The 25,159-nt window shown below is 39.3% G+C and overlaps 1 protein-coding gene across 1 annotated transcript; it reads right to left on the minus strand.

Moving 5' to 3' along the window:
• Window positions 1-4,277: 4,277 nt before the first annotated feature.
• On the minus strand, window positions 4,278-24,952 carry XG (Xg blood group). The gene is made up of 9 exons (XM_017816598.1): window positions 24,892-24,952; window positions 14,483-14,524; window positions 14,112-14,168; window positions 10,448-10,483; window positions 7,877-7,942; window positions 6,935-6,991; window positions 6,255-6,293; window positions 5,856-5,975; window positions 4,278-4,687 (listed from the first exon to the last, which is right to left on the minus strand). Exons 1-9 carry the CDS (start codon window positions 24,950-24,952, stop codon window positions 4,671-4,673), a joined length of 495 nt encoding a protein of 164 aa, XP_017672087.1. The 3' UTR covers window positions 4,278-4,670.
• Between the last annotated feature and the right edge of the window lie 207 nt (window positions 24,953-25,159).

The following is a 25,159-nucleotide window of genomic DNA, read 5'->3' on the forward strand; positions in this document are numbered from 1 at the left end:
CTAATCCTTTAATTTGCAGACTCCCTTTTTGCGTCTTCCCAGTGGTGCTGAGGTGCCACATACAGGAATTCAACCTTGGGATCCATCAGGCTGAATTGTTCAGTAAACCCAGCTTTGGGGGAGCTGCTGCTCAACCTTTCCCTTGGTTTTCAGAGCATGTTCAAGAAACAAAACGGCACCTTTACCCACCACATCTGGTTATCCCTAAAATCAGTACTTCACGGCTTTAAGGATAATCGAATAAAACCAATACCGCTGTTTTGTAAGAAGGGGCATGAGAAAGGTTTCTCTGAATCTGCCTTAGACAGAGGGAGCCAACCCCAGGCTGTCACCCTGCGGATCCACCAGGAAAGCGCACAGAGACCCGAGCAGGCCAACCTGTACGTACGAGCAGAACACATAAAGGAGCTCAACTATTTCACTCCAGCAACCAGACAGTTAAAATCCCAATCTGAAGCTGCTAATTACAGCACAGGATGATAAGCACTGCTGATAAGGAAACCGCTAAGACCCTCGCCCGCATCGGGGTGTGAGAAGGACGAAAGCCCCGGGGGGCACCAGCCTGCGCTGCCGAGCGGCCCTTCCCGCCCGAGAGGCTGCTGAGCGCAGGGGGGCTGCGGAACGCCGGTCCCCGGCCGGGGGTACTCACCGGACATCCTGGTAGGGCCCGGGCCGGCCGGGCACGGCTCGGGCCGGGAACCCACCTCCGCCACCGCCTCACCTGCTGGCGGCGGGCCCGCTAAATCGCCAAATGGGATTAGCCTCTTTCCTGCTGAAGACAGCGGCAGGTGAATTACATTCGCAAGGACTCCTGCGCAGCGGCAGAAAAACGGCATTAGCGGCAGAGACCGTCGGGGGGGCGGTGTTGGCACGACCCACCCCGCCCGCGTTCCCGGCGCTGGCTGTACTGCAGGACAGGCATCCTCCTCTTGCCCGCTCCTCTTCCCTGCCGTGCGCCCCCGCGCCGCCCCGCTCCCGAGCAGGGCACAGTCCGGAGCTGGGACCCCGCACACCCCGACACGGCCCCCGCACCTTCCCGCGGCGCCCCCGCGCCCGCCGGCGGCGACGGCACCTCCAGTGGGCGCGGCGCTCCCGCTCCCGCTCCATTGGCGGCCCGAGGCAGCGCCCACCCCGCGCCCGGGGGAGGCCCTCCCCTCCCCTTCTTCCTCTGCCAGCACGGCCCGGCACGGCCCCGGCGCGCTGCCCTGAGCGGCTCCGGGTTTCGGGCGCTGCAACAGAACCTCCCCAACCACTCATATGGCTGTGGAGGAACGGAGAGGAAGGAAGACAGGGCTGTGGGAGACTCTGCCGTGCAGCCCTTGGAGGGAAACAAGAAAGCCTGCGGTGGTGAAAATGGCAGAGTGTGGAACGAAGTCTTAGAGTACGATGACTCCAGCGCGGCATGCTGTCACCCAGATACATGGGGTTTACTGTAATTTAAGGGAGTCTACCCCTAACTCTCTGGGGCCATTGTACCCCCTTACGGATACACACAGTGTGATAACTTGTCACCCAGATAAGTAGATGTTTTCAGGGAGCTTGTGCTATTCAGAGAGCTATAAATATTTTAAGAAATGCATAAATAAATGCACAGTTATTCACACAGCGTGTTTTTGCCACTGACTTAGAAGTCATGTAACCATGACATGTAATTCAGCCACACAATTTCTCTGCAAGGTAATTTTAGGCTGGCATGGTTCAGTATTTTTGCATCACCATGTGCTGTGAACATCAGTAACTACTTAGCAAAGGTCAAGAACTTCAGATAGTGTGCCACTGAAGAAAATACCTAATGGTACCACTCAACTATTTAAAAAACTTTATTTCCAACAATTTGCAAGAGATCGCTGTTGCTGCTCCAAGCTGCAGCATTTGTTCTTTCACACACTGGGAGAATCCCAAAGGTCCACTAGAGAAGAGGGTGTTATTGCTCTAGTAGTGGTGAGGTGTTTAACAAAGGAAGAACATAAACACATAGGAAATCAAGCTTTACTTAGCCCACAGAAACAAAATTCTTGGGGATCTGTGTTCACCATCAGCTTATATAGACAAGTCAACTAAACAACATGCTTATCAGTAGCAAGATTGCTGTTGCAGATAATTTCACTGGCAGATCTATTTCATTTTGGGGACTTTATGACTAATAAAAACTTTTTCTTGGTAATTAAAGTGATGTCTACATTTAGATGATTTTCTGTTTTACTTGTGTGTCACCAACTTTTTATGCAGGATAGAATAGATTTTAAATATCCGAGCCAGTAATACAAGCTCGAGTTCTGATGTTCCAGCAGCCAGCTTCTATTCCTTCCTTCCTTCCCTTCCAGATTTAAATACATCGGATCTTCCCTACATAATCCCTCAATTACTTCAAAAAATAAAAGTAGAAATAATTAGCACAATAATTATAAAAATATTATTATCATCATCATCATGGTTAAAAAGGTAATTAATTAACACTGAAAAGTGTGCCTGCACACTGGTATATTGGCCGCATGCTGATATAGTTAGACCAAAGAGCTTCAGAGGGTTAAACACTTGGGTAAGCAGGGTTTATCCATTCAGATTCATGGTTTTCGTTCAAATTATCTGTAATAAATTGGCTTTTGGGCTAACATTAACATGAGTAATAAATTATTTTGAAAACACTGTGGGCAATTTTAAATGAAGTGTCATAGTATGTCAAAAGCAAAAATGTTAACAGTGCACATAGATCCTTCTCTAAACTGGTACTGGGAAAAAATAGATAGTTAAGCTGGTTTGGTTGGTTTTTTCCCTGTAATTTGTCATTAGTTTGAAGCATTTCTTTCTCTGCCCTAGTGGGACACAGTTGAACTTGTGTATAGAAGGTACCAGTCCTCATATGTCCCGGAAAGTAGCAAACAAAATAAACAAAACTTAGATCATCTTAAATAAAACACAGTATGTGTTTATTGAAAATTTTCAGGAGAAAGAAACAAAATATATATATTTGCCTGGTTAAACAAACAACTGAAGTGGTAATAGCAAAAGACTTAACATTTCGTTAATCAAAACTTTTTATCTACCTGAAAAAATATACATCAATCTGTTCTAACTATTAACTTGGAAAATTAGTATATTAAAAGAAATATCAAGTGTCCTTGAAAACTATATTAAAAGTATTTATTTTCTCATTCATAAGTTGAAAGTGATAGCCACAAAGGTGTTCATTTTTTTGCAGGTTGTCAAGGTATTTCCATAATTAAACTGATGTACATTATAATTTCTTACTTTCAGGATCAGAATAAAGATTGTGACAATCTAAGAAACTGATATATATCCATTTAAAAAAATTTAGATAAATAGTTTTGTACTTTAAGAAAAATTACTGTTCCAGTTTATGTCTTCCTCTCAACAATTTAATAAATACAAAGTCATGTTTACCTTCATCTAAATGAAATTTTGGTAGCAAAACCATGCTTTGCATACAAAATTAAGATAACAACATAGTGATTGCCTTATGCTTTAAAAAGTTAGCTAAAATGGAAGTATTGTCAGTAAACTAATAGTTTTGTCATCTTTCATCTGTATTTCACTTATTTGCTGGTATTTTGATTCAGTTAGCTAAATAAAGTCAGAGAGACTGGAAAACTGTTAGTTTTTGTGATAGATTTATCTACAGAAGGACATTTGTGAGACTGTCAAAGTTGATTAGGAATGAGGCAAAAAGATGAAACAGTTTTGCTAGAAAAACTGTCAACCACACCTCCACATATGTATAGAGTTTAAAAGCTGTGACTTGGATTTTAGAGAATGAAGTGTCACAAACTCATTCTCAATGAATCAGAAAGCTTTGTACCCATTGTCCCTTTTCAGAAGCTATGAATAATATGTTGTTTTTAAAAAAAACAGCTTCCATATTAGTGCATTCAAAAGTTCCTAGAGCAAGGCCTAAGTTTTCAAAAAGAGAAACTAAATTAATGTGAAATTCTAGTTCCTGAGAAGAGCTAAACACCATTTCAGTAATTAAGTAATTAAATAAATAAATACAGAAATAAAATCAGCATGTGTTTCTCTTATTTTTATTTTTTTAAAGTGGTTTGTCAATATACATATTCTTTTCTATTTATTATAAAATTAAGAATGAATTTTCTACCTATAGTTCCTTTCACTTTGCTAAAATTCAGACATAAATACAAAGTAAAGGCAGTAAAATTTTTAATCCTTTAGACAACTATAAGTTTTCCTTAAATATTATAAATATTACAGAAATATATTGAAGAAACCCAACATGCATGAATGAAAATGGCAAACTCCTTTTTCCTATTCTATCAGAGGGATTGTTTTTTGGGTAATTTTGAAAAGAGAAAAAGAAATTTGTTCGATGACTCAAATACTGACAAACCCAAAACTTTCCATTTTTAGCTTATAATGCACTTGATTCTTTATTGTTTAAAATAATTTCTGAGTCAAAATCCATATCCAACCTTTATAAATGCACATCAGATAGTGCAATACAATCCCTGGATGTTTTAAGCATATCTTTGATGACATGAAGCTCAAGGCACAAAAGTGACATCAAGTTAGAGAGAGCAGTCTCAACAAAACATTCATTAAAAGAAGTTGTTTTTTTTTTTTTTGTCAGAACGGCACAGTAGAATGTCACCAACCAAAGGAGCCTGTGATCAGAGGGCAACTCTTCCTTCAGTGGTTTACACTGCAGCCCCACCTGAAAAATTAGGATTGAACATTCAGTATTTCCACTGTGGATGCTCTTTGCCAGCTTTTCAGAGTATTTTTTTGCTTCAGTCCGTTTGAGACAACAGGTAGAACCTTGTATCCCCAGAGACACATGGACAGCCTTCCCCATTTGTTTCACTCCCCATTTCTAGAGGGCTGTGGGATCACTGACCTGATGCTTTAGTCACATTCTGGCCATAGAAACGGAGGGAAAATGAGTGACTTTAGGGACCCTGAGGGCACAAACAGCCTTCACAGCCCTGACCAGCCTCTTCCAGGGTGTCCAGGGCTATATTACAGCTGGATTTCCCCTATGTAACCCTGCCCAAGCCTTCCCACAGTGCCTAAGCAGCAGCAGCTGCCCTGGAGCCTGCCACGGTACTCCTAGACTTCCTGAAGTGCCAGGGGATTACACAGATCTCTTAGAAATGCCTGTGAAGCTTCTCCTGCATTCCACTTATTTCTTAGCTATTAGTTTCATTAGAGAACATATAATGTGAATTAGAGGTTTAAATTGCCCTCTATGATAGCAAAGGGACAGGCCCAGGCTGTTCCCACAGAACCACGAGCCAAGGGCAGCCAGCGCACGGCCCAGGCTGTTGCCTCCCTGGTGGTGGGTGTGCACAGAGCGGTGGTGATGGCAACTGGGCCAGCCATCATCAGGTGAAGACAAGGCAACTAGTCAGGCCACAGGCCAAGCCAGGACAGCCAGCCAGCCACCTGGACTCAAGGCTGGGACAGGTGTGTGGGGATGTGGTACAGCCTGGGGCAGGAATCCTACCCAGGCCAGAGCTAAAATGCAGGTGCTGGCCAGAGGGTACATGGGGTACCCCTGGTGAGGCTGATCTGAGGCAACTAGGCTGTTTTCCACATGCAGAACCACAACAGCCAGGCACTTCTGTGGTGGCATTGACCTCACACCCTGTAATTTCCTTCACAAAGTGATGTATATCCATCTTCTGGGCATGTTATGGCTTCCCATGCTTGTCCGTGATGAAGAATATTAATTACCAGTGTCTGTTAGAGACCAGTGAGGCTCATTAGGACAAAATTTTTAAATGCCTTTATTCCTGCCCTGTTTCTGCCCCCACTCAAATTGTTTATCAAATTCCCATCTACTTTAGAACTAAATCAGTGGGAAACTGATTTGGTCTTACCACGTGGTTTGAAACAAAGTCTCTTATTCTTGTAAGCAGAGTAGGCTGCTATGGATCCAACAACCAATATTACAAAGGCAGAAATTACAGGCGATGTAACTCCAGCTATTAATCCTGAATCTGTGGAAAAAGAAAGGTTTGGCTTTTATTTCAGAGGCATTGAAATAGTTCGACTTAAGCATATTGTGTACTAAAGTATGCTTTTACCAAACTGTGAGAACTGTTTGGTGAAACAATAGAATTAAGCAGACAAATAGAAATTATGTTATATTACAGCTGGTGTGAAAATGTTGTCTTAAAGCCTAATGTAGTATATATGCTACTTTTATAAGGCTAACATTGTTTTTCTATATCATGATGATCAGAAATAAATTGTAGAATAAATGATTTACTCTATACCTGTGTTTCCTCCATGATTGAAATGATGCTCCTCTTCTCCTGGAATAGAGGGTGAAATTTCATCAAAGAAATGTTTGTCAACTTGTTTTGAGAACTCAGCCTTTTGCTCAGCAAAGTATAATTTTGTATAAGAGGGCAAAAGGTGCAGCTTGACAGGACCGCAAGAGAGGAGCTCCCCTTCTAGTCCTCACTGACAGCTGTGCTGACTGGAGGAGTAACTTCATCCTCCTGACACTTCATCTTTGGAGAAGAATATTATTATCTAATAGAAGTGTCATACCTAGCAGTCTGCATCAAACTGATTTCACAGGGAGTGGGAGGCCAGTATGCTCTGGCTATTCTGCGCTGCCAGACAATCATATGACTTATCTGTAATTTAAGTCAAGATCTGGTGCATCTGCTTTCAGTTCTGGGCAGAAACCCCTTGCTTTGGGACTGTCCTAGCTGAATTCAAAGGGATAAATCGGGTAGGGTTCTGGCATGTGCCAGAATGCTACAAAATGTTTAGGAATATGTTTCAAGTTTTAGCTTCAGGTTCATAACCATGTTTTTTGGTGAAGAATAGCTAATCTAAATAAAAATGTCCCTCAGAGACAAACAGATTACCACTAAAGCAAAACCAAACAGCTCTGATTTACAAGTGTTAGGAAGAAGGTGCAAGGGGAATTGGGAAATGCTACCTGTTATGACCGGTGGTAAAGGCTTCCCATCAAGGAGATCTGAGTCATCAAAACCTCCTGCAAGATGAAGATTAAGATTCTGGTTGCAAAATTATCCAATCAATGTAACCCCTCCAGTTCCCTTGTCCACTCCTTTTTTAATATTCTAGGTAAGCATGAGAGACCTCTGAAATCCCAGCTTCGACATAGTAGATGGGTCGTGTGTCTTGCACTGAATGGTCACCTACCCAAATTCACCTGAAAGTTGAAGCACTAACACTGTTGGTGTCTACCAGTTCTCCACCTGTGGGATATGTGGACTTGGGCTCTCAGTAGCACAGATCCTTATATAATATTGACATCTCGAATTCCAGTGGTTCCTGAAGCAGAAAGTCAATGGGTCCTTTCTAGGAAAGACTCCAGAAGGACATGTCCATGGCTCACCACTACAGTCATACTAGAAGTAAATACAGGATACATGGTGGTAGCCAGGATAGATGTGCCAATTTCATTTTATTTAAGTGGGTGTCCGGGATCATACTCAAAACGATACAGGTTTGCATCCCTCTCCTCAGTCCCACTAGCTGTATGCCCCAGAGCCATCTCAGATGCACATCTCAGTACAGAGTTGAACACAGACTTATCCATGTCCTGTGGCTAGATGTCAAATTTGAACCATCTCATAGTGCAGTGTATACACGCCCAAAACGAAAATGTAAACAAAGTATTAGTCTCAGGCCACTTAGGAGACAGTATCTCACATTTTGGGCAGACAGAAAATCTTTATGGTACCAACACTAAAGCTCAGAAAATCTTTCCAAAGATTGGAACAGTGATTAAAAAGGGAGATGATGGGAAAGGATGATAAAAGCTATTAATAAAGAAATAAGAGAGTAAAGTCTTAAAAATATCTGCTCTGAACAGTTCATAGGGCTAGATTTTCTTAGGAGAAAATATTCTTACCAGAATTACTATAACTTCCTGGTCGTGGTGGAAGAGGTGGGTATAAAGGTTTTCTTGAGATGTCACCTATTGATAATTAATATTGTTAGATGGTTGAATGGGCAAAACTGGGAGCTTTAAATAAAAAGTATGATAATTTGAGGTTTTCTACCTATTTCTAATTTGTCCTCCAGCGAATTAAGAAAACGACTTTGTCACTATTTAAAACTACTTAAGCATTATATCAACAAATAGCTAGCTACTAAAACTGATTTGGGAGTGAACGGGGAATGTTTTCTAAATTAAAACATGAGAAGAATTCATGAAAATGTTGAAGGAAAATATTTAATGTATTTCTGTCAAGTGCTAATACTGTTTAATGCTGACAGGGAGATACAATGTGTTACTTGGGTGTCAGTGGTTCAGTTTTGCAGAGCTGACAGAGAAGCTGGTGTTCCAGGTTGGGCCAGAGGCAACAGGTCATGTCTGTGCCATCAGCAGGTATTAATAAAATCTGCAGATTAGTTTCATCTAACAGATGCTGAATTTATCTAATGCATGATGAAATTTCTGCTCTTGAACTGTGCAAAAGGAACTCAGACGTCAGCTTCATTTTTTTTTTAGGACTTTGTGCTAGCATTTGCCATAGTATTGGAAAGAGGTGCATTGGCTAGAGCAGGAGATCTGACTCATAGCAGTTTCCAAACTGCACATACAGTGCTGGAGTAGCAAAAGCTCACTCAGGTCAAAACCTGCAAAATTTAATGTCCAGGGCTGTTGCTCTGCATATGTAGAGTACGTCCTCTCTTGCAATTCTTTCTTCAACCAGTTCAGTCACATATTTAACTGTTCTCATAGCCAGACAGAGAATTTAGCTCTGAATAAATGAAAATTAGGTCACAGAAATAAATAGAACTTTCTCTCCCCCACCTTAAATCTTTCTTTCACCTTCCAAACATGCCAGATGCCTTTTCACCATGTTTTCTCTTGCCTAGCTGCTAAATAGTATGCTTCTTTTTCTAAGTAGCATTTAGGTTCGGATTCAGCAAATTATTTAGGTCCGTGCTAAACTTCTTGTGAGTATAGCCTACAGCCAATGGATTTTAGGTAGAGTCTTAAAACTTTGCTGAATCAGACTTTGTCCAATGAATTATATTCAATGGAAGAAGGGACTTGCTCTGTTTCAGCTCTCTGTGTAATGAACTAAGACTCACTATGGCACAAAAGCAGAAAACTACCAATCCCATTTTTCATTTCTGTTGTGTTCCTGCACTTATTCAGCCTTCTCTAAGGATAAGAAGACATATTCTATGTCACAGATAATGAAAGATAATGTGTTCAGAAATACTGATAATGAGATACATATCCCTAACCTCATTATACCATGTATGAATGTCAATTAAGAACCTGAGCTGTAAATGGAACAAAGAAATAAAAACCAAGGGAAACATCATTTGCCATCCTCAGAGTGAAAATGCTGGGTTTATTGAAGATACTTAAGCTATTAATTGATAATTTACTCAATATACTGAACCCATCCTCTCATAACAGTAGTCATTAATAACTTGCAGGAATTGAACAATTAGTATGGGCAGGAATAAATGACAATATACACATGGGAATTATTAATAAAATTAGATTAATCTTTGGAATGTGTGGACTAATAAACCACAGGCATGAAGTGCCACTGGGGAACCTGGAAATGGGAAAACACAATATAAAAGGTGTCATTCTCTAAGATCGAAACACTACTAAACCAGACCACTGAGGCAAGTTCTGTGCAATGGGCTGAGAAGTAATTTTTCTTTTGTGTGACTGTGATTCAAGTGGAACCTTAGGCTTTGATTCAACACTACTTGCATTTTGGATAATTTGAGTGTACAAGAACCTATCTAGAGTACTTCACATCCTTGGTATATCTCTAAACACACTAAACAAGTGGTGGAAAAATTCCTAAAGTCAAGAATTTATATGCTTCTGTACAGTACTGTGAATACTTCCTAGGTCAGGTCTGGGTGTTACAGAAATACCTGGCAGTTAACAGCATATTACAACAGTTGGACTTCAAGCTTAAGCTGTATCAGCAGTGCTCATCTCTGAAACATTCCTTCCTGAATTTCTAATTTGCCATCACTAAAGTTACAAGAAGCTCAAACCTCTCCATCCACTGTTACCTCTGATTCCTAATCTTAGGCAGATTCATTTTTGGTAGCTGAAGAAACTACAGCCATCACCTGTTGTCTTCAAACTTCTGTCAGAGGACACCTTCCTGAACCATCACAACCGAATGGGTCAAGCTCCCTACCCCCAGCCATTCCTGGGGTGGTCTATCATGGTAATGTAAGCCACAGCTGACTTCAGTTCATGCAGGTAGGCCAGTCTGCAAGCTCTTAGGTAGCTGGCAACCAGATGCTGTCCCCACTCTGCATGATGGCCTCAGGTAGAAGGGCTGCATGTACAGGAGTTGGAATGACTCTCATTACCATAGCTCCTCCTGCAGTATTGCAATCTCTTTTCACAAATTAGGCAGAGTTGAGAGAAAGACTAAAAAAATTGCCAACATTATATTTAAGGAAAGAAGAGAGTACTCACCCCCACCAAGAGCATCTCCTAAATGTAGATCATTGTCTAAAAATGAATAGGAGGAAGATGCAGAAAAGTGAGTTAGACACAACTCTTGTGGGAAGTGAAATGTTAGTTTTAATGGAACATGTACAACTGAACATTTGACAAGCACCTTTTTCAGGTTAGCCCCACAAACTTACCTAAGCTATTACACTTTTCTTTAAAACTCTAATAGAATCTAGTAGTTTCCTGCACACTAATTGACAAATGATACAGTATTTTTTACTCAAAATACAAAGAGTTTTTTCTGCTGTAAATGATGTCAAAATAAATTTTATAGTTGAATCAAGATCAATACCTCTAATATATCTGCAAGCACATAAATAAAATTTGCTATGTCAACATATTAAAGCTATTTTTAAAATATGTTGTGCTGTATCTATTTTTTAAATATGCTAAATGGTCAACACCTGTGTCTGTGGTTAAAACTGGTATATGTATATTTGGCTTAAGTGTAATTTATTGAACTACAAAAACTGAATACCCATTTCAAGAACAAATACTAGGAAGCAATAAACCTACTTGGAGAGAGAGATTGAATCAACTAATCTATGTGAGGGTCACGGTGACATAAAAATTTTGCTTCAGGCAATCCAATGCACCTGTCTGAGGTTGGGTGATAGCCTAGTTTTTCTTTGTCTGAGCTAGAAAGGTTTTATAGTAGACTTAAATGTCTGTATGTGCATGTTACACAGAAAATCAACAGGCTACCATTGCCACAGCACTGTACACGTGTCTTGCTGTACCTGGGATGGAATTTTCCATCCAATAAACAACTTGTCTATGAGCTGCAGATGCAAAAAGAGGAACTCTGTTTCCAACATACGGATGTGGATATGAGGGTGTGGGTGATATTTTAAGGTGTATATGGAATGATGGCAAGCTCTGAGAGAAATACGTTAGATGGATGCCATAACTCCAAGAATCCCTTTCTTTACACTTATAAATGTGGAGTGCTACAATAAATCAGAAGAAATGGGACAGCAAAACCTACCTAAACTTTGACACCAGTGCTTATTGCCACAGACAATTCGATAGACTCTCAATTAAATAAATATCTTTTTCGTTATAATTGTGTTAGAATTCCCAAATCACCACACAGAAATCTGCCTTCTCGTGTTCTTTATATCCAGCAGGAGTGAGAAGCTGCTTTTGCACAATATCTAGTTATCTAGTCTCATTTGTGTGGCAACTCAGAAATGCTTTGGTGTCACCAGGAAATCTGGCAGGAAAGTGATCAAATTCATTCTACATAATTTGGTTTGTTCTTGTCAGGTGTTGATCCTCCCTGTGTCTGGCCAGAAGAGAGTTGCATTTCAAAAATACCTTTACCTGTCAAATGGTAACACTGCGAAAAGGAATAAATTGAAAACTGGATTCAATTTATTATTGATATGAAGAATTCATGTAAAATTTAGGGTTCTGTTCTGGAGGATTCATGCAGGGATTTGTTGCATAAATGCTAAGGGTGATATGAATGAAATACGAATGGAAATGCACGTGTCTGTAGGGACCATAAAAATCAGCAAAGTGTTAAAAGAAGAGACAATAAAGGTCACTATTCCCTCCATAAAACTGAGGAATATGTTGTTTCTGTCAAAACCAGCTGGCCTATGTTCCCATAAGATGACAGCACAGATGACTTGTCAGCAGAGGAAAAGCAGAAAGAATTTCTAAAACAAAGGTTGCAGCATATCACTACTTTTCCTGATCATCCATCCAGAAAATAAGTCTTGGACATAGTCCATGTATTCCAAACAAGCAAAACCAGATAGTGGGCAGCAACCTGGCATAGGGTTCAGAGACAATGAAGTAAGAAATATTATGAGGCAAAAGAACCTCTCCATAATGCCTGATTTCTCCTAAAGGATATAAAAGATCTGTATATAAACAAGCTTGTCATTCCTGATCACAAAGAACCGCAGAGACAGGATAAGAGCTCAATAGCTAGCATACCTTGTCCCATATTGCACATGATGCTCACCAGAGCACATACACCTAAGCACATACACCTCGGTGCTCATGAGCACATGGGTTTGAGGATATGGCTTAATTAAATCAAATGCAGGATGAATGTGAGTGGGTAAAATCAAGTTATTTTGAGATTTTGTAAATAAACGTTACCTTCTGTTAAATTTCGTGATGAATTTTGTTGCACTAGGAAGGTACCTACCGGAGAGCTTCAGCTCAGGCAGAGATGTGTGGGATGCCCAGAGGACATGGCCTGTGTAGTAATTGGCCTCAACTGACCAAAAATCTCAGCCAGCCTCACCTCTCAATGGTATTGACTGAACGAGACATAGAGGCAACCCTGAGATTAAGATGAAGCATTAGGCAGATGCTGAAACATACTACTGTTTCATCTTTCTGCACTTTCCAAATCCAATAATTGATTTTTAACACTGTGGGCTTGAGATTTTTAAAACTCTCTGCAATCCCCTTCAGTGCTGAAAGAGATTCCGAATGGTCTGTAATATGTGGAGTTCTTAATTCTCAAGAATTAGTGCAGTGGATTCGAATCATTTGGCAGTCATATCTCGAACAGATTTCTGAGTCCCTAAAAATCAAATTCATTTCACCTGACTGAGGCAGCTTCAGTGCAGGTATTGGAATCCCTAAGCTACCTTTAAACGTGACCAAGGACAGAGTATTTTAGGCACAATTCAAGTAACATACTTGAAATGTTTACATTAGGATGAGATCAAATCCACAATTAGGGCAGTATTTTAAAATAGACAGACACTTCTAATCTAGGCCAAATGCAGATTTTCTTGGCCAAATGAAGTGGGAAGGAAGAATGCAACCACTAAAGGACCCAGTAGCTACCACATTCACAAAATGCTGCCCCTGTTTGTTCAAAGAGCAAGCCCTTTGTTGTGTGGAAAACATAACTGCTTTAGTGTATCGCAAGTCTTACTGCACTGTTTATCCAGAAAAAGACCTAAAGTTGTTGTGTGGGCTAACGTTATCCAGCATTTTCCAATTCAAATATTTTGTTTGATAGACAGAAATTTATTTCAGTGTTGTTTAGGTGAAAAAGCTCTATGTTATTATAACTTGTTCCATAAAAAAATGGTTTTTTTCAGCATTAACACTGGAATTTATTGTTTCGCATTCTAAGGACTAGAGCTAAAACCTTTTGGTTCTCTCCACCGTCTAGAGCCTTTTTTCCTTTATGACACAGGTTTTGTAGCAACTAGTACTAGATAATATGAAGTAAATACATGGTGAGAAGAAAGAACACCTAATTTCCTTCTGATTCTTTTCTGAGTCTGTTATCAAGCATCATGAATAATTATGCAAAAAGAAAAAAGAATGGGAAAAAAAGTAGAAGATCAGTTATCCATTTTTAGCAACAGTTACCCATTGTTATACTCCTCAGGGAGTTCAATACAGTCTGGAAAAGCGTGAAGAAGATTTTCAGGAAATAAAATATCACTGGCCAGTTAGGCTGTAAAGCCTTATTGGAAGTGGTAAAGACTTGTAAATGGTAACTGTCAAAAAACCACTTACTTTACATAAAGAAGACAGCTATAATTTAAATAATCTCAGCTAAAGTACAGTAGCAAAAATTATCAAGAATCTCATGAGACAGTTTCTTACATATAGAAAATCAGCTATTATTACTCACTCAGCCCAGGCCTTGTGGGTCTTCTGATCACTGTAGGCTTCCTTGTAATTATGTCATCTGGTGGACACAACGACACACCAATAAACAATAAGCTTCAACTTAACAAAAGCAGATATCTGCAAATCTAGACAGCTGTTTATCACAGCAGAAGCTAAAAATGAAGGGATGTGTTTTCAAAGCTATTTTTTGTTTGTTTGTTTTAAAGAAGTCTTTCATTTTATGACAGAAACATTGAAATCTAGCATTTTCCAGTTCTGTATCTCTTTAACTTAAGTGGTAGCCACTTCATATTCCATTCCTCAAGGGAAAAGACTTAAGATTTATTATGGCTGTAAATGCCATAGTAAAATAAGGATGTGAGATTTACATACCTGGGTGATCAAGGGCATCAGCTAAATCAAAATCACCTTGACCTATAAGGAATGTGACAAAAAAAAAAAAAGACACTAAGTCAGTGGACAGGTTTCCATGACCTCCAGACCAGAGGGCTCTGTACAAAGCCAGAACACCAGTAAGAGGCAAAAAATCTCCCCATCCAAACTGGAGCAGGCACAGAACAAGCTGTCAGCTGTCATCCCTGTGCTGTGCAGTCCTGAATGACTGTGAGAGATGGGCTCATTTAATTCAAAGAAGCTATTTGTTTGGGTAGTGCAAGGAGAAGCTGCTCTCTCATGTTATCTATATTCATCTGCTGTGCAAACATGCCTTTGAAGAACACAGGTTATAGGGCACAGGACTATTGCCAGGAGACAGCTGAAAATAGCATTCAGTGTGGTACTTGCAAACCAAAATCATTAGGTGAGAATTTTTAATATCTTCATTATTATTTTACCAGCGCAGTTTCAGAGAGCAGCTTTACTGGCAAACTTGTGATCACTTGTAACACAAATCAACTTTCTTTTTTTAATTCTTCCTGTAACATGGGCCAGAAGCAAAAGATATTAAGATGTGTTTACTTAATTTAGTTTCCCTGTACATTAAAAAGTCTGAGAAGAGAGAAAAAAAAATCCTTCCAGTTCTGTGTTAGGTGACCACAATGTCTTTAAATGTCACAGCAGGGCAATTAGCACCCTGACTTTTGAAATTAGCAGGTAAATAAAACTGGGAAATGTTTAAAATATATAAACTGAAGCAGACAACTTTGAACAGAACACACACAGTTATTCATGTGAGTTTTACTTTCAACGCTACAATCTGCCACTTTCCTTTTAATACACAGCGTTCATGAAACACCTCTTTGCAGAATATGTATCCATTAGTTTTCATCCAGGCTGAAACTGCATCATCCTTGTGTTTGCATTCCAAATACAAGATCAGCTGGCACAAACTGACAAAAAGTCTTGATGTGTCATGACTTCCCTAAACAGAAAAGTATTGCTGTGCTCTATCGAGTAAGCCTCAAGATGCTCTTGTTCTGCATCTGTTTATGTTCCCATCTAAAAAGCTTAATACCAAACTCTTCATTGAAGTGTTTTTCTTGATAAGCCTTGAACACTTCACAGCAAGAAAGGCATTGTTGTTCAAGTGGAGAAACTGAGCAACAGAGAGAGGCTGTCAGAGGTTCTTCAGCACAACTGTGCTCTGGCTTCAGCTCAGCTCCCTGATCTTGACAGGTGCTGTACATCTTCATGGCATTCTTTTCATTAATCGCTGTTCCTGAATAATAGCTCTTGCTGTATCAAAGAGCTCCCAGAAAGATTAATTATCAGTGGTGAAACACTGTGTGATCCTCAAATAAGAGTCAGCACAGGAGCATAAAGTAGAAATGTTTTGATTCCCGTGATGATTTTAATGTGAATCTGTGAACTTAATTATAGCTGGGGTCTGACAGAAGAGATAAAGCAAGGTTGGAACACAAAGTAGCAAATGGCTTCTAAAGCAAATCTATCCCTACAAAATATTATGAGGAACTCATGTTTGGTAAGGAAAAATAGGTAACAGCATAACGCTTTCCCACTAATATTATTAGAGTAGCATTTTATCTCTTATAATTTGATCTGTTCTCAGTGTGTCACTTTATTCTGCCACCTCTCCTTCCGGTGCCCTGGCCACTAACCTTGCCGAGTCCAGTAACCATTGGATGGGGTCTTTAGGTGGATAATATTAATGGAATTTATAGAATGATTTGGATTGGAAAGCACCTTAAAGACCATCTAGTTCCAACTCTCCCTGCCATAGGCAGGGACAACTCCCATGAGACCACGCTGCTCAGGGACCCATCCAACCTTCCAGGGATGGGGCATCACAGCTTCTGCGGGCAACATGTTCTGGTGCATCATGACCCCTACAGTAAAAAAAAAAAAAAAAGTATTCCTAACATCTAATTCAAACCTACTCTCTTTCAGTTTAAAGCCACTACTACAGATATATTCTAAGACACTGACAGGTTGTTTTTTTAAGTATGAACCCATTAAATATATAAATACATAAAATAGATAAGTTGCTTCATCAGAATATATTCCCTGCCAGAGCCCTGAGTGCGCCACCAGCTTTTACTGGCCCTGAGTCCCTGTCCATGGGCAGTCACACCATGCTGCTCCCCAGCCATGTAACCATTTGATCTTGATGCAGGCCACTACCAGCAGGCTGACATCCTGGCATTGCCTTGACTTATATGGTCAAATTATATGTTTATGAAGCATTTCTTCAGTGTCAGGAGTATAAGCAACTTAAATTTGACTGTCCTTTGATTTTGTCCTCTGGTTAAATCCTCACTTGATTGACATCCTGAGTGCTGGAGGAGGCTGTCTGACCTGAGCCCCACTGCCACAGGATGCTGTTGTCAGGGCTAAAACCATTTCATGTTGGACTGAGCCATCAGAAATAATTTTGTAACCATAATCAGAACATGAGTCATCAGAAATAATTTTGTAACACTGAATAGCTGTTGGCAAAACCAGCTTCATTACAGGTCCTGACATGCACAAACTAACAACATGGAAAGCAACTATTGAGGTCCTAATGTTGCAAAGAGAATGTGACAAAATCATCTCATGAAGGAAGACTGGAAAACTTCAGGTACCATATTTCTTTGAAGTTAGAAAAAAATAAAAATAGGAGGTGGAATCTAATAAGAATTCAAGCAAGATGATGCAGATGCTTTCAATTGCTTGAGAACTAAAGCAAAACAACAGACTGAAACAGTTACTAACATCTGCCCTTCTCCTGGACAACAACAACATTTCCCTCTCCTATTGTATGTCTGTTCTGTCATCAAAAACCTGGGAAAAGGCAAAAGGAGTTGTTTTGAGACTGCAAGGGAGAAATAGAAGAAAGCTACATCAATTTTAAGAAGAGAAATTTTTCAGATTGATATTTTAAAAATTATTTCTGACAGTAAATCTAGCAATAAAAAGAAACCGACACCAACACAGAATGACTGCTTGGGAGGAAGACAGGAATCCACACTGAAATCTCTTTAGCTGTGTAAATATAAACCTTGACAGATGGGCAGTTTGTATATGGACATCTGTGCAGCATTACAAGTGATATTGCAATAAACCAAAAGATTGCTTAGACTTCCATCCCAACTTCCTCTGATAATAGGATCAAATGACCACAAGGACTAGGACTTTGTGGAGCAGAATTTTATATGCTCATTACTACTTCTGAGACTGTACCTAGACATTTTAAGAATCTAATTTTGGAGGATAACAGATGGTTAAATAGCTGAACAGCCCAGACTTCATTCACAAAAGGGTGCGTCTAAAAACAAAACCACATTAGAGACTCAGAATATTTAGCTCAATAAGAACTGCAGTCACTTCAGAGAACTTTGAAGATAAATGACAAGGAAAATAAATTAATGAAGCTTCTCCACAGAATAAACAGACTGAAAGAAATTCATTTTCCACATATAAAAATGACCCTTTTTTTTTTGGATCAGCTTCCATAATAGAAACAACTAAAAATATACTCATGAAAATGAGAATGAAAGACATTTTAGTGGGGTGAAAAGAGCTTTGTGCCTTTGAGGGTTTTATTTGATTGGGGCCTTTGTATATGCTTCTTGCTGTTTGTTTTGTTGGTTGAAAAAAGTTATGAGACCTGAATAGTTATGAAGATATTTAGCTATGCAGGTGGTAACAGAGTTATTTCTGTTATTACTACTTTGGGCTACTATGCTATTTCTTGGCATAACTTCTAACCTTTCTTCTGGGAGTATCCATGTTTTGACAAAGAAATAAAATTACTGTAATACTGGCTTTTATTTGGTGGTCCTCAATGATTCATAACAGAGAATTTGAAAAAATGCTTGTAAGCATTGCCTAACACCGCAGAACAGTCCTTATCTGCAAATGAGAAAATGCAAAGCTAAGAAGGCAAGCCTTCCAGATGGATATAGGGATTGTATTGAGAAAGGACCTATTTTAATTATGTTTATGCTAGCTGCTCAAACACAATGAACTATAATAACAGCAGGACTTTTGCTAGCACTGACAATTTTATTTGGGATGTAATTCCCTCATTCCCACCCAAGACCTGTAGCTGTGCCAGTAAAAAAATGAAGTGTAGACCCAGCCTAACCTTTGTAATATCATATGTGGAAGGCTGGTGATATGGAGACTGTTACGGTTGCTGTTTGCCACAGAGATACTAAGACAGTTTTAAGTAATTTCCCTTGAATATAAGACACATCCTGCTGAAGCACCGTGGAGCTGAGGCAATCTTACCCTGCCAAGGCAGTCAGTCCCCTGCAAAGTCCTCAGGCACATGTGCATTTAATATTCGCAAGCTTTGGCCCATATTAGTTTTCTGAAAATGTCACACAAATATCCAGTAGCTAAAATGCAGACAGGAGTGTCTTTTGTCTGTGATTTAATTTGTTACCTAAATGTTAGATGGATGCATCACCCTTTAACTATGTAGCTGTTTGATCACAAGGGTCTGAGGTCCCACAGCTTTCAAGGAGGATTTACCAGGAACAAGGCTGGATTCTGCAGGTGAGTGTTACCAGTCCATCATTATAACTGTGGCCAGAAGTTTTCTGACAGAAAGCTACCATGACATCACTCTGCAATTTCTAATTTCCCTAATTAGGCTCAGTCCTGCACTGAATCCCTACAAGCAGAGCTTGTGGCCCTTAAAATGATGCATATTTAAATAAGACAGCATGAATATTGCTAAGTGAGAATCCGGTTATGCGACAAATGAAATTAACTTCTCAGGCTTTTAATATGCACAGTGTAGTATTAAAAATGAAGCTAAGATCCATGAAAAAATGTATTTTTATGTGTTTATACATACATCTCAAATGCATAAATGCACATGTGTATTAGATAAATAATTTTGTTATTAATATTATTAAATTATTATGATTAAATTAATTGGGTTTGAGTTCATTACTAGCAGTCATATGATTGGTATGGTATTACCTGTGTTACAAATAAATTAGAAGCAACTAACTTCAAATTGTGAGCTAGATAGAAAGGGGAAAAAAGCTTATTTTACAGTATTTTAAGACATGAACAACTATGATTTCTTCAGTGTAATTAAATAAGAATTGTTTTGTGAATACAATGAGCTTAAAACATTATGAAGCTGGCAGAGACTGGGGAAGAAGTGAATAACTCAAAAAATGAGAACAAAAATTTTCTAAAAGGGAACAATATGTTACCAAAACCACTCATGAGACCCATTTTATGTACTTTTTAGGTGAAATAGTAAGTTATTCTTTGCACAGACCATTTCTGATTATAATAAAATCATGAGACCTATTTCCTCTGTAATGAGAAAATGGGATGGATTTTCCCATGCATATGATTCAGAACACACCCTTTTATTGATCCAACTTTATTCAGGAAGCAATTATGTTTGTTTAAAGGAAATTACTCATTTAAGAAAAGTTTTGGGAGAACATTAAAGTTTACACCCCAGAGTGGACACTGTGGACAAAATCTCAATTAGCAGGAACTATTTCTTTCATGTAATACCCTCATGATCCATATTTCCTGATGAGGTTACTGTAGCTTGTTTTTCCTTCATGACCCTTTAGTTTCATAAACAATGATTGCCATTACAACTCCTCGATGCTGGGGTGGAAAATGAGTATGCTTTAAAATCTATAATTAAGACCTAAGATCCAGTATATAGACCACAACATGTGGCCTGATTATTGGCTTCATGTTTTTAGCTAGGCCACTTCTGGTTGTAGTTTGAATTCAAGGGAAATTAAAAGGACTGTCTCACTTATTCAAACAAGAACACATTTAAATAATTACTAGCAACTTAGATGGGCTAATAAAGCAAGAGTGGCAGTATTGCTTTAGCTCTGTGCAGCATGGTCTCATCAAACATGAAAGAAAATCTTCTAGTTCTATGATATTTGCTTTGCTCTAGACATACCAAGTACACTGGTAAAATACATGCAAAATACCTCTAGATCTTCAGCAGAGGTAGCACAGATCTCAATAGTGCTATCCTGTAACTTAATATCAAGTTGAATTTGTTTCAGGAATTCTGTGCCCCCTGAAGTCACAGTAGCCCATCAGCATAAATATCTATATTACTTCCAAAGGGGTTAGTAATATTGCCAAATCAAAGTGGATGATCAGGGTGTTTTATACAGATTCTTTGCTCGTGTGTTTACGATGCAAGACAGCAATAAAGCAAGGCCTGCCTCTTCTCTCTTTCATGCCATTAAGAACATGTTTTCCAGAAAGGAATGATGTTGGAAAGATTTGCTGGACATAAGCTAGCAGGTCTGTTCAGCAACAAAGTCTCTACAGAGTAAAGGAGAAATACAATTAGGCTCCCTTCTCAGGGCTGAAGAAGCCTCTGCACGTGCCACCACAGTGCACAGAGAAGCCTCTCAGAATAACCCTGGACAGAGGGTGATGGAGCATCAGTTTGTATCTGAATTTCAGAAGCAAGAGACTTGGAAGAGGATCTGACAGCTTAGTCTTCCACAGAGAACGGAAATGAAGAGCCTTGTCATGGTCATGCAAAATGTTGTGAATATCTTGGTTGGATTTACGAACAAAGAGCCAGTTTCTTTCTTTTACCATTGCACTCAGGAAACAAAATGGTCTGTAAGACATTTGTGAATAGAAATATCTAGCTCATATCTCAACTTCTGCTCCTTGCAGATGGTAGTCTGCAAGATGGAGCTGCAGTTTTGATGCAATATAGATTGTGATCCTGGGGGCTTTGTTGTTGTTAACTCAGGACTGTTCCTGATGTGGAGTGTATGCTCCTGGTTCCTTCACCACTGGTGTTGTAAGACCTGTGATGTAAGGAAGGAGACCTGGGATGTAAGGAAGGATTTTGCTTTAATTTTTCTGCTAATCTTAGTGCCTACTCTGGCCTTTGTTTTCATTTAATATGAAGCATTGCTGCCCTTTAAAAATATATTGCTGTGATTTTACTTCCTAGATAAATTCCTCAGGAATTAAAAATCTATTGATGACAGACAAAGCTTATTCAATGGAAGTGGGACTGTTATATTTTCATATTTTCATCCAAGCCCTTTCTATCATCTGAGACCCTGTTTGCCTTCATGAGATACTGTGCTACAGATCAGATTTTAGACAGTATTTTTCCATAACATTCATAGACGTCAGTCTGTGGAAATGAAGGAAGACTAATCAAGACAATCTGAACCTCCCTTCTCTTAAGGGCCTATTTTTATTAATTTCTAATCTTGAAAGAATTCTGACATTTGTTTTTCTAATTACCATCATGGGGCGGAAAGGGATTGACAATTGCTGATGCAAATGAGTTAAAATACATACTGAAAACAGGCAGGTTGGGCACTGCTGCCAGGCTTGCAATGTGGCAGCAATGTTTGAAAAGTGAATCTGAGAAGCTGAGTAACTACCCCATTTTTTTTCTCTTCTCAAACTCTGATGTTGCAACAACTCTGCCATTAGTGTTTCAGTTACTGTTTCAACCAGTTCAGGTATGTCAATTTATCTCGCTGCAATCACAACCTTGAATGATAGCACTGACATGCCTACAGATAATGGCCGTTCTGGTATTGGGAGTGAAATAGTTTTGGAGGTCAGCAGGAGTAAATTTGTTGTCTGATACTTCCCTGCCCTCGCTCCCACGAGCGCTTCAGCATGTGCACAGGGACCTCACACAGAACGACAGTGAGGACTGGAGCGAGATGGAGCAGTAAGAAAAACAGGACTGTGTTTTCCATCTCTTCTATTCTGCTTCTTAACTCAAGTGAAAACTACATTATTCATAGAACTAAGTCACATAGTGTCTCAAATCCAAAGAGATCTGTAATTTTCTCCCCAAAAAATGCCCAGCTAATTAATCAAGAATACAATTAATTTTGAGTCAAAAACTTAGTAAGCCTTAGTTAAACAGTGGTACATGGCTTACTGGCTAGCAATAAATGCTGTTCCCTTTACCTGTGTAGCATTCCATACCTGATGGAGCAAACTTAAGGCATCTCAGACATCAATCTTTTCACCATCCTTGTTACTAAGTAAACACGTGATCTATCAGCTGACCTTAAAGACCATGGATATATAGATTATGTCTATATTGGGAACCTGAGGAGCATTCTGGACAGTCAGGTCTGAGTGAGAGCCTCACCTGCTTTCCAGGTCCATAAAGGAAAGAGCCCTCAGGTTGCATTGCTTCCCCACTGCAGGTGTGCACACAGGTTTATGGTCCAAGTAAGACCCACACTATGTTTCCAACAAGTGCATGATCTCAGTTACTGGGGGGTTAGGAACCCAACTTAGTTGTGTCTCAGCACAGCCTAAGTGGGCAATGTAGACACAGCCCAAGCTGGATTACCACATGTCAGTGCAGCCTCAGTAACTGACATGGGATGGACTCCAGTGGAAAGTTTCATTTGGATTGGGGTAAAAGCCATTCAGACAATTAGTTGCTGCAGCTCAACTTACATGGGAGCCTTCATGCAACCTACCTAGGCTTGGAAATTACAAAAGCCAAAGCAGCTTAAAATGGAAGACTGCACTGAGCATGTAAGTTTCTGAACTGTACAGGTCTTACTTTCCTTGCAAAATATGGTCCTTCTTTATGCCATTCTTCTGTTGAGATGTGTCCATCAAGGCAATCTAGCCAACCAACTGAAGATAGCCAGACATAAAGGAAGTGCTAAATGAGAAGAAGAATAACATCATCTGGTCTGACTGTGGTGGCCCAGTAGTTTCTAGAAGTTATCACAGATTGTTACAGCTTAGAAAAGAATTAAGCTGCAATATAAAAAGGTGAATAATGCCACAGACATTTCTATCATGAGGACTTAGACCAGCTTTTTACCAGCATGGCCAAGCCTTTCTCATATCATGTCTTAATTGGGGACTGAGAAGTGGTTCCTGTATATGTCCCCTGAAACATGGTGAATACTTTGATGATGAAATTCAATGTCTGTTGCTATAGATTAAAACAACTAATTTTGTTCATCAAAGTGGATTAAATAGTTTCCAGAGTCATAAGACTGTGCCCAAAGCTCACAGCAACTTTCAGCAATGACTTCTCCCCCAAAGCAGGGCCTGAACAGGCTCTAAATTAAGACATGCATAAATCAAGAATGATTAGGCTGACTACCTTTATAATTAAAATGGTAGAGTATATGGAAATTGGCTTGCTCATGCTCAGATTGTTTGAACAGAAATACTCAACATAAGACAGTCCTCCAGAACAAGAAAATCTGCATGCCAGAGATGAGAGACTGCATGAATCATCACTGCTCACGACACGCTACATACAGGCCAGCACAGTCCTACTGCTCTGCTCTTTCTATGCAATGTTACTTGCTGAAGACCTCTAAATAATTTCTCATTTGTTAAAATCAAAATATTGCACTAAGTTAAGGCAAAGTGTTTTCCCTGCTCATCACTGCAAGGTCTCCTAGGGACTCCATTTCAATCAGGGGTGATGGGAGGATCAGCAGCAGCAGCAGCTATTTTGGAACTAGTGATCAGTGATAGATTTCTTCCTGCAGCCAAACACTGCACTACAAGCTTCTGAAGTAATGCTAATACATAAAAAAGAAAAGGTTACAAGTACACCATATGGCAAGTGCACACAAGGATGATCCTATTTGGTGTGACATCAAGAAAAGTTTAACAGAATGTTTTGCTAAAAGACCTTGTGTTTGAATATAGTTAAATGACTAAGTATGAAAGGGTTACATTTTCCTGACTGCTATTTGTTCATCAAAAATATGTACAGAAAATGTATTCAATTCTTACCTAATCCTGCATGAAAAAATGTATGCTTGTGAGCTGAATGCATGGACTAAGGTTAATCGATCATTAATTTATAATTATTTAACCATATGCACCAATACAAAAAGCATGAGAATCTTTAAACTGAATAAGAATTTGTTTTCACAAAAAAACTAATATGTTTCAAGTTATGAATAACCAAGAAAAGCTTTAAAACATGAAGTCAGTATTCTACTAAGGATCACTTTCTTAAGTTCCTCTGGAAGCTCTCATTTTACCGCTTCCATTTAAAAATTTTATACTCAAGTCTGAGCTTGTGAATAATTTTATGGGAGCAACATAATAGAGAAAATAAGATATTATAAAGAAGAAACTCCAACTAGCATGGTTATTATGAGCAATCATCCAAGAGATATATATCTCTTTAGAAACTGCAGAAGTACTTATGTAAACACTCCTGAATGCTTCTCATGAATTGGTACCAATAAACAAACAAACAAAAGGCAGCAAGCATTTCCAAATAAACAAACATATTTGTTTTAGGGGTTGTAGTTTAAGGTTTTGATTTTTTTTCATTTTTAAGGATCATGCTCTAGAAATAAGCCAAGGCAAAGGTCACTTACCTCTTACATGAACTAGAAGGAAGCCAAAGCACAAAAGAAAAATACTTCTGAATTTCTCCATGCTCTTCTATGCAGTGCCTTGATTGTACCGCTTGTTTTTTTCCAAGTGATGATGTTGCAATGGCAGTGCTAAGGTTTGAGGGACACGCTTAGAATCACCGTCTCTGCCCAAAGAGGTCTCTCACCATCACATCCAAGCAATGCAGAACAGAGGGAAGTCCCTGAAAACCTGTTTGCGTACAAGTAACAAAAGCAAACAACCCTGCTA

This window comes from Lepidothrix coronata, unplaced genomic scaffold (genome assembly GCF_001604755.1).
Source record: "Lepidothrix coronata isolate B3197 unplaced genomic scaffold, Lepidothrix_coronata-1.0 Scaffold57, whole genome shotgun sequence".
Classification (NCBI taxonomy): domain Eukaryota; kingdom Metazoa; phylum Chordata; class Aves; order Passeriformes; family Pipridae; genus Lepidothrix; species Lepidothrix coronata.

Excerpts from the sequence above, each read along its gene's own strand:
- XG (XM_017816598.1), bottom strand. The coding sequence starts at position 24,952 with ATGGAGAAATTCAGAAGTATTTTTCTTTTGTGCTTTGGCTTCCTTCTA. Across the intron at positions 7,943-10,447 it reads AGGAGATGCTCTTGGTGGGG|GTGACATCTCAAGAAAACCT; the intron begins GTGAGTACTCTC and ends AATTATCAATAG. Across the intron at positions 6,294-6,934 it reads TTTACCACCGGTCATAACAG|GAGAAGAGGAGCATCATTTC; the intron begins GTAGCATTTCCC and ends CCTCTATTCCAG.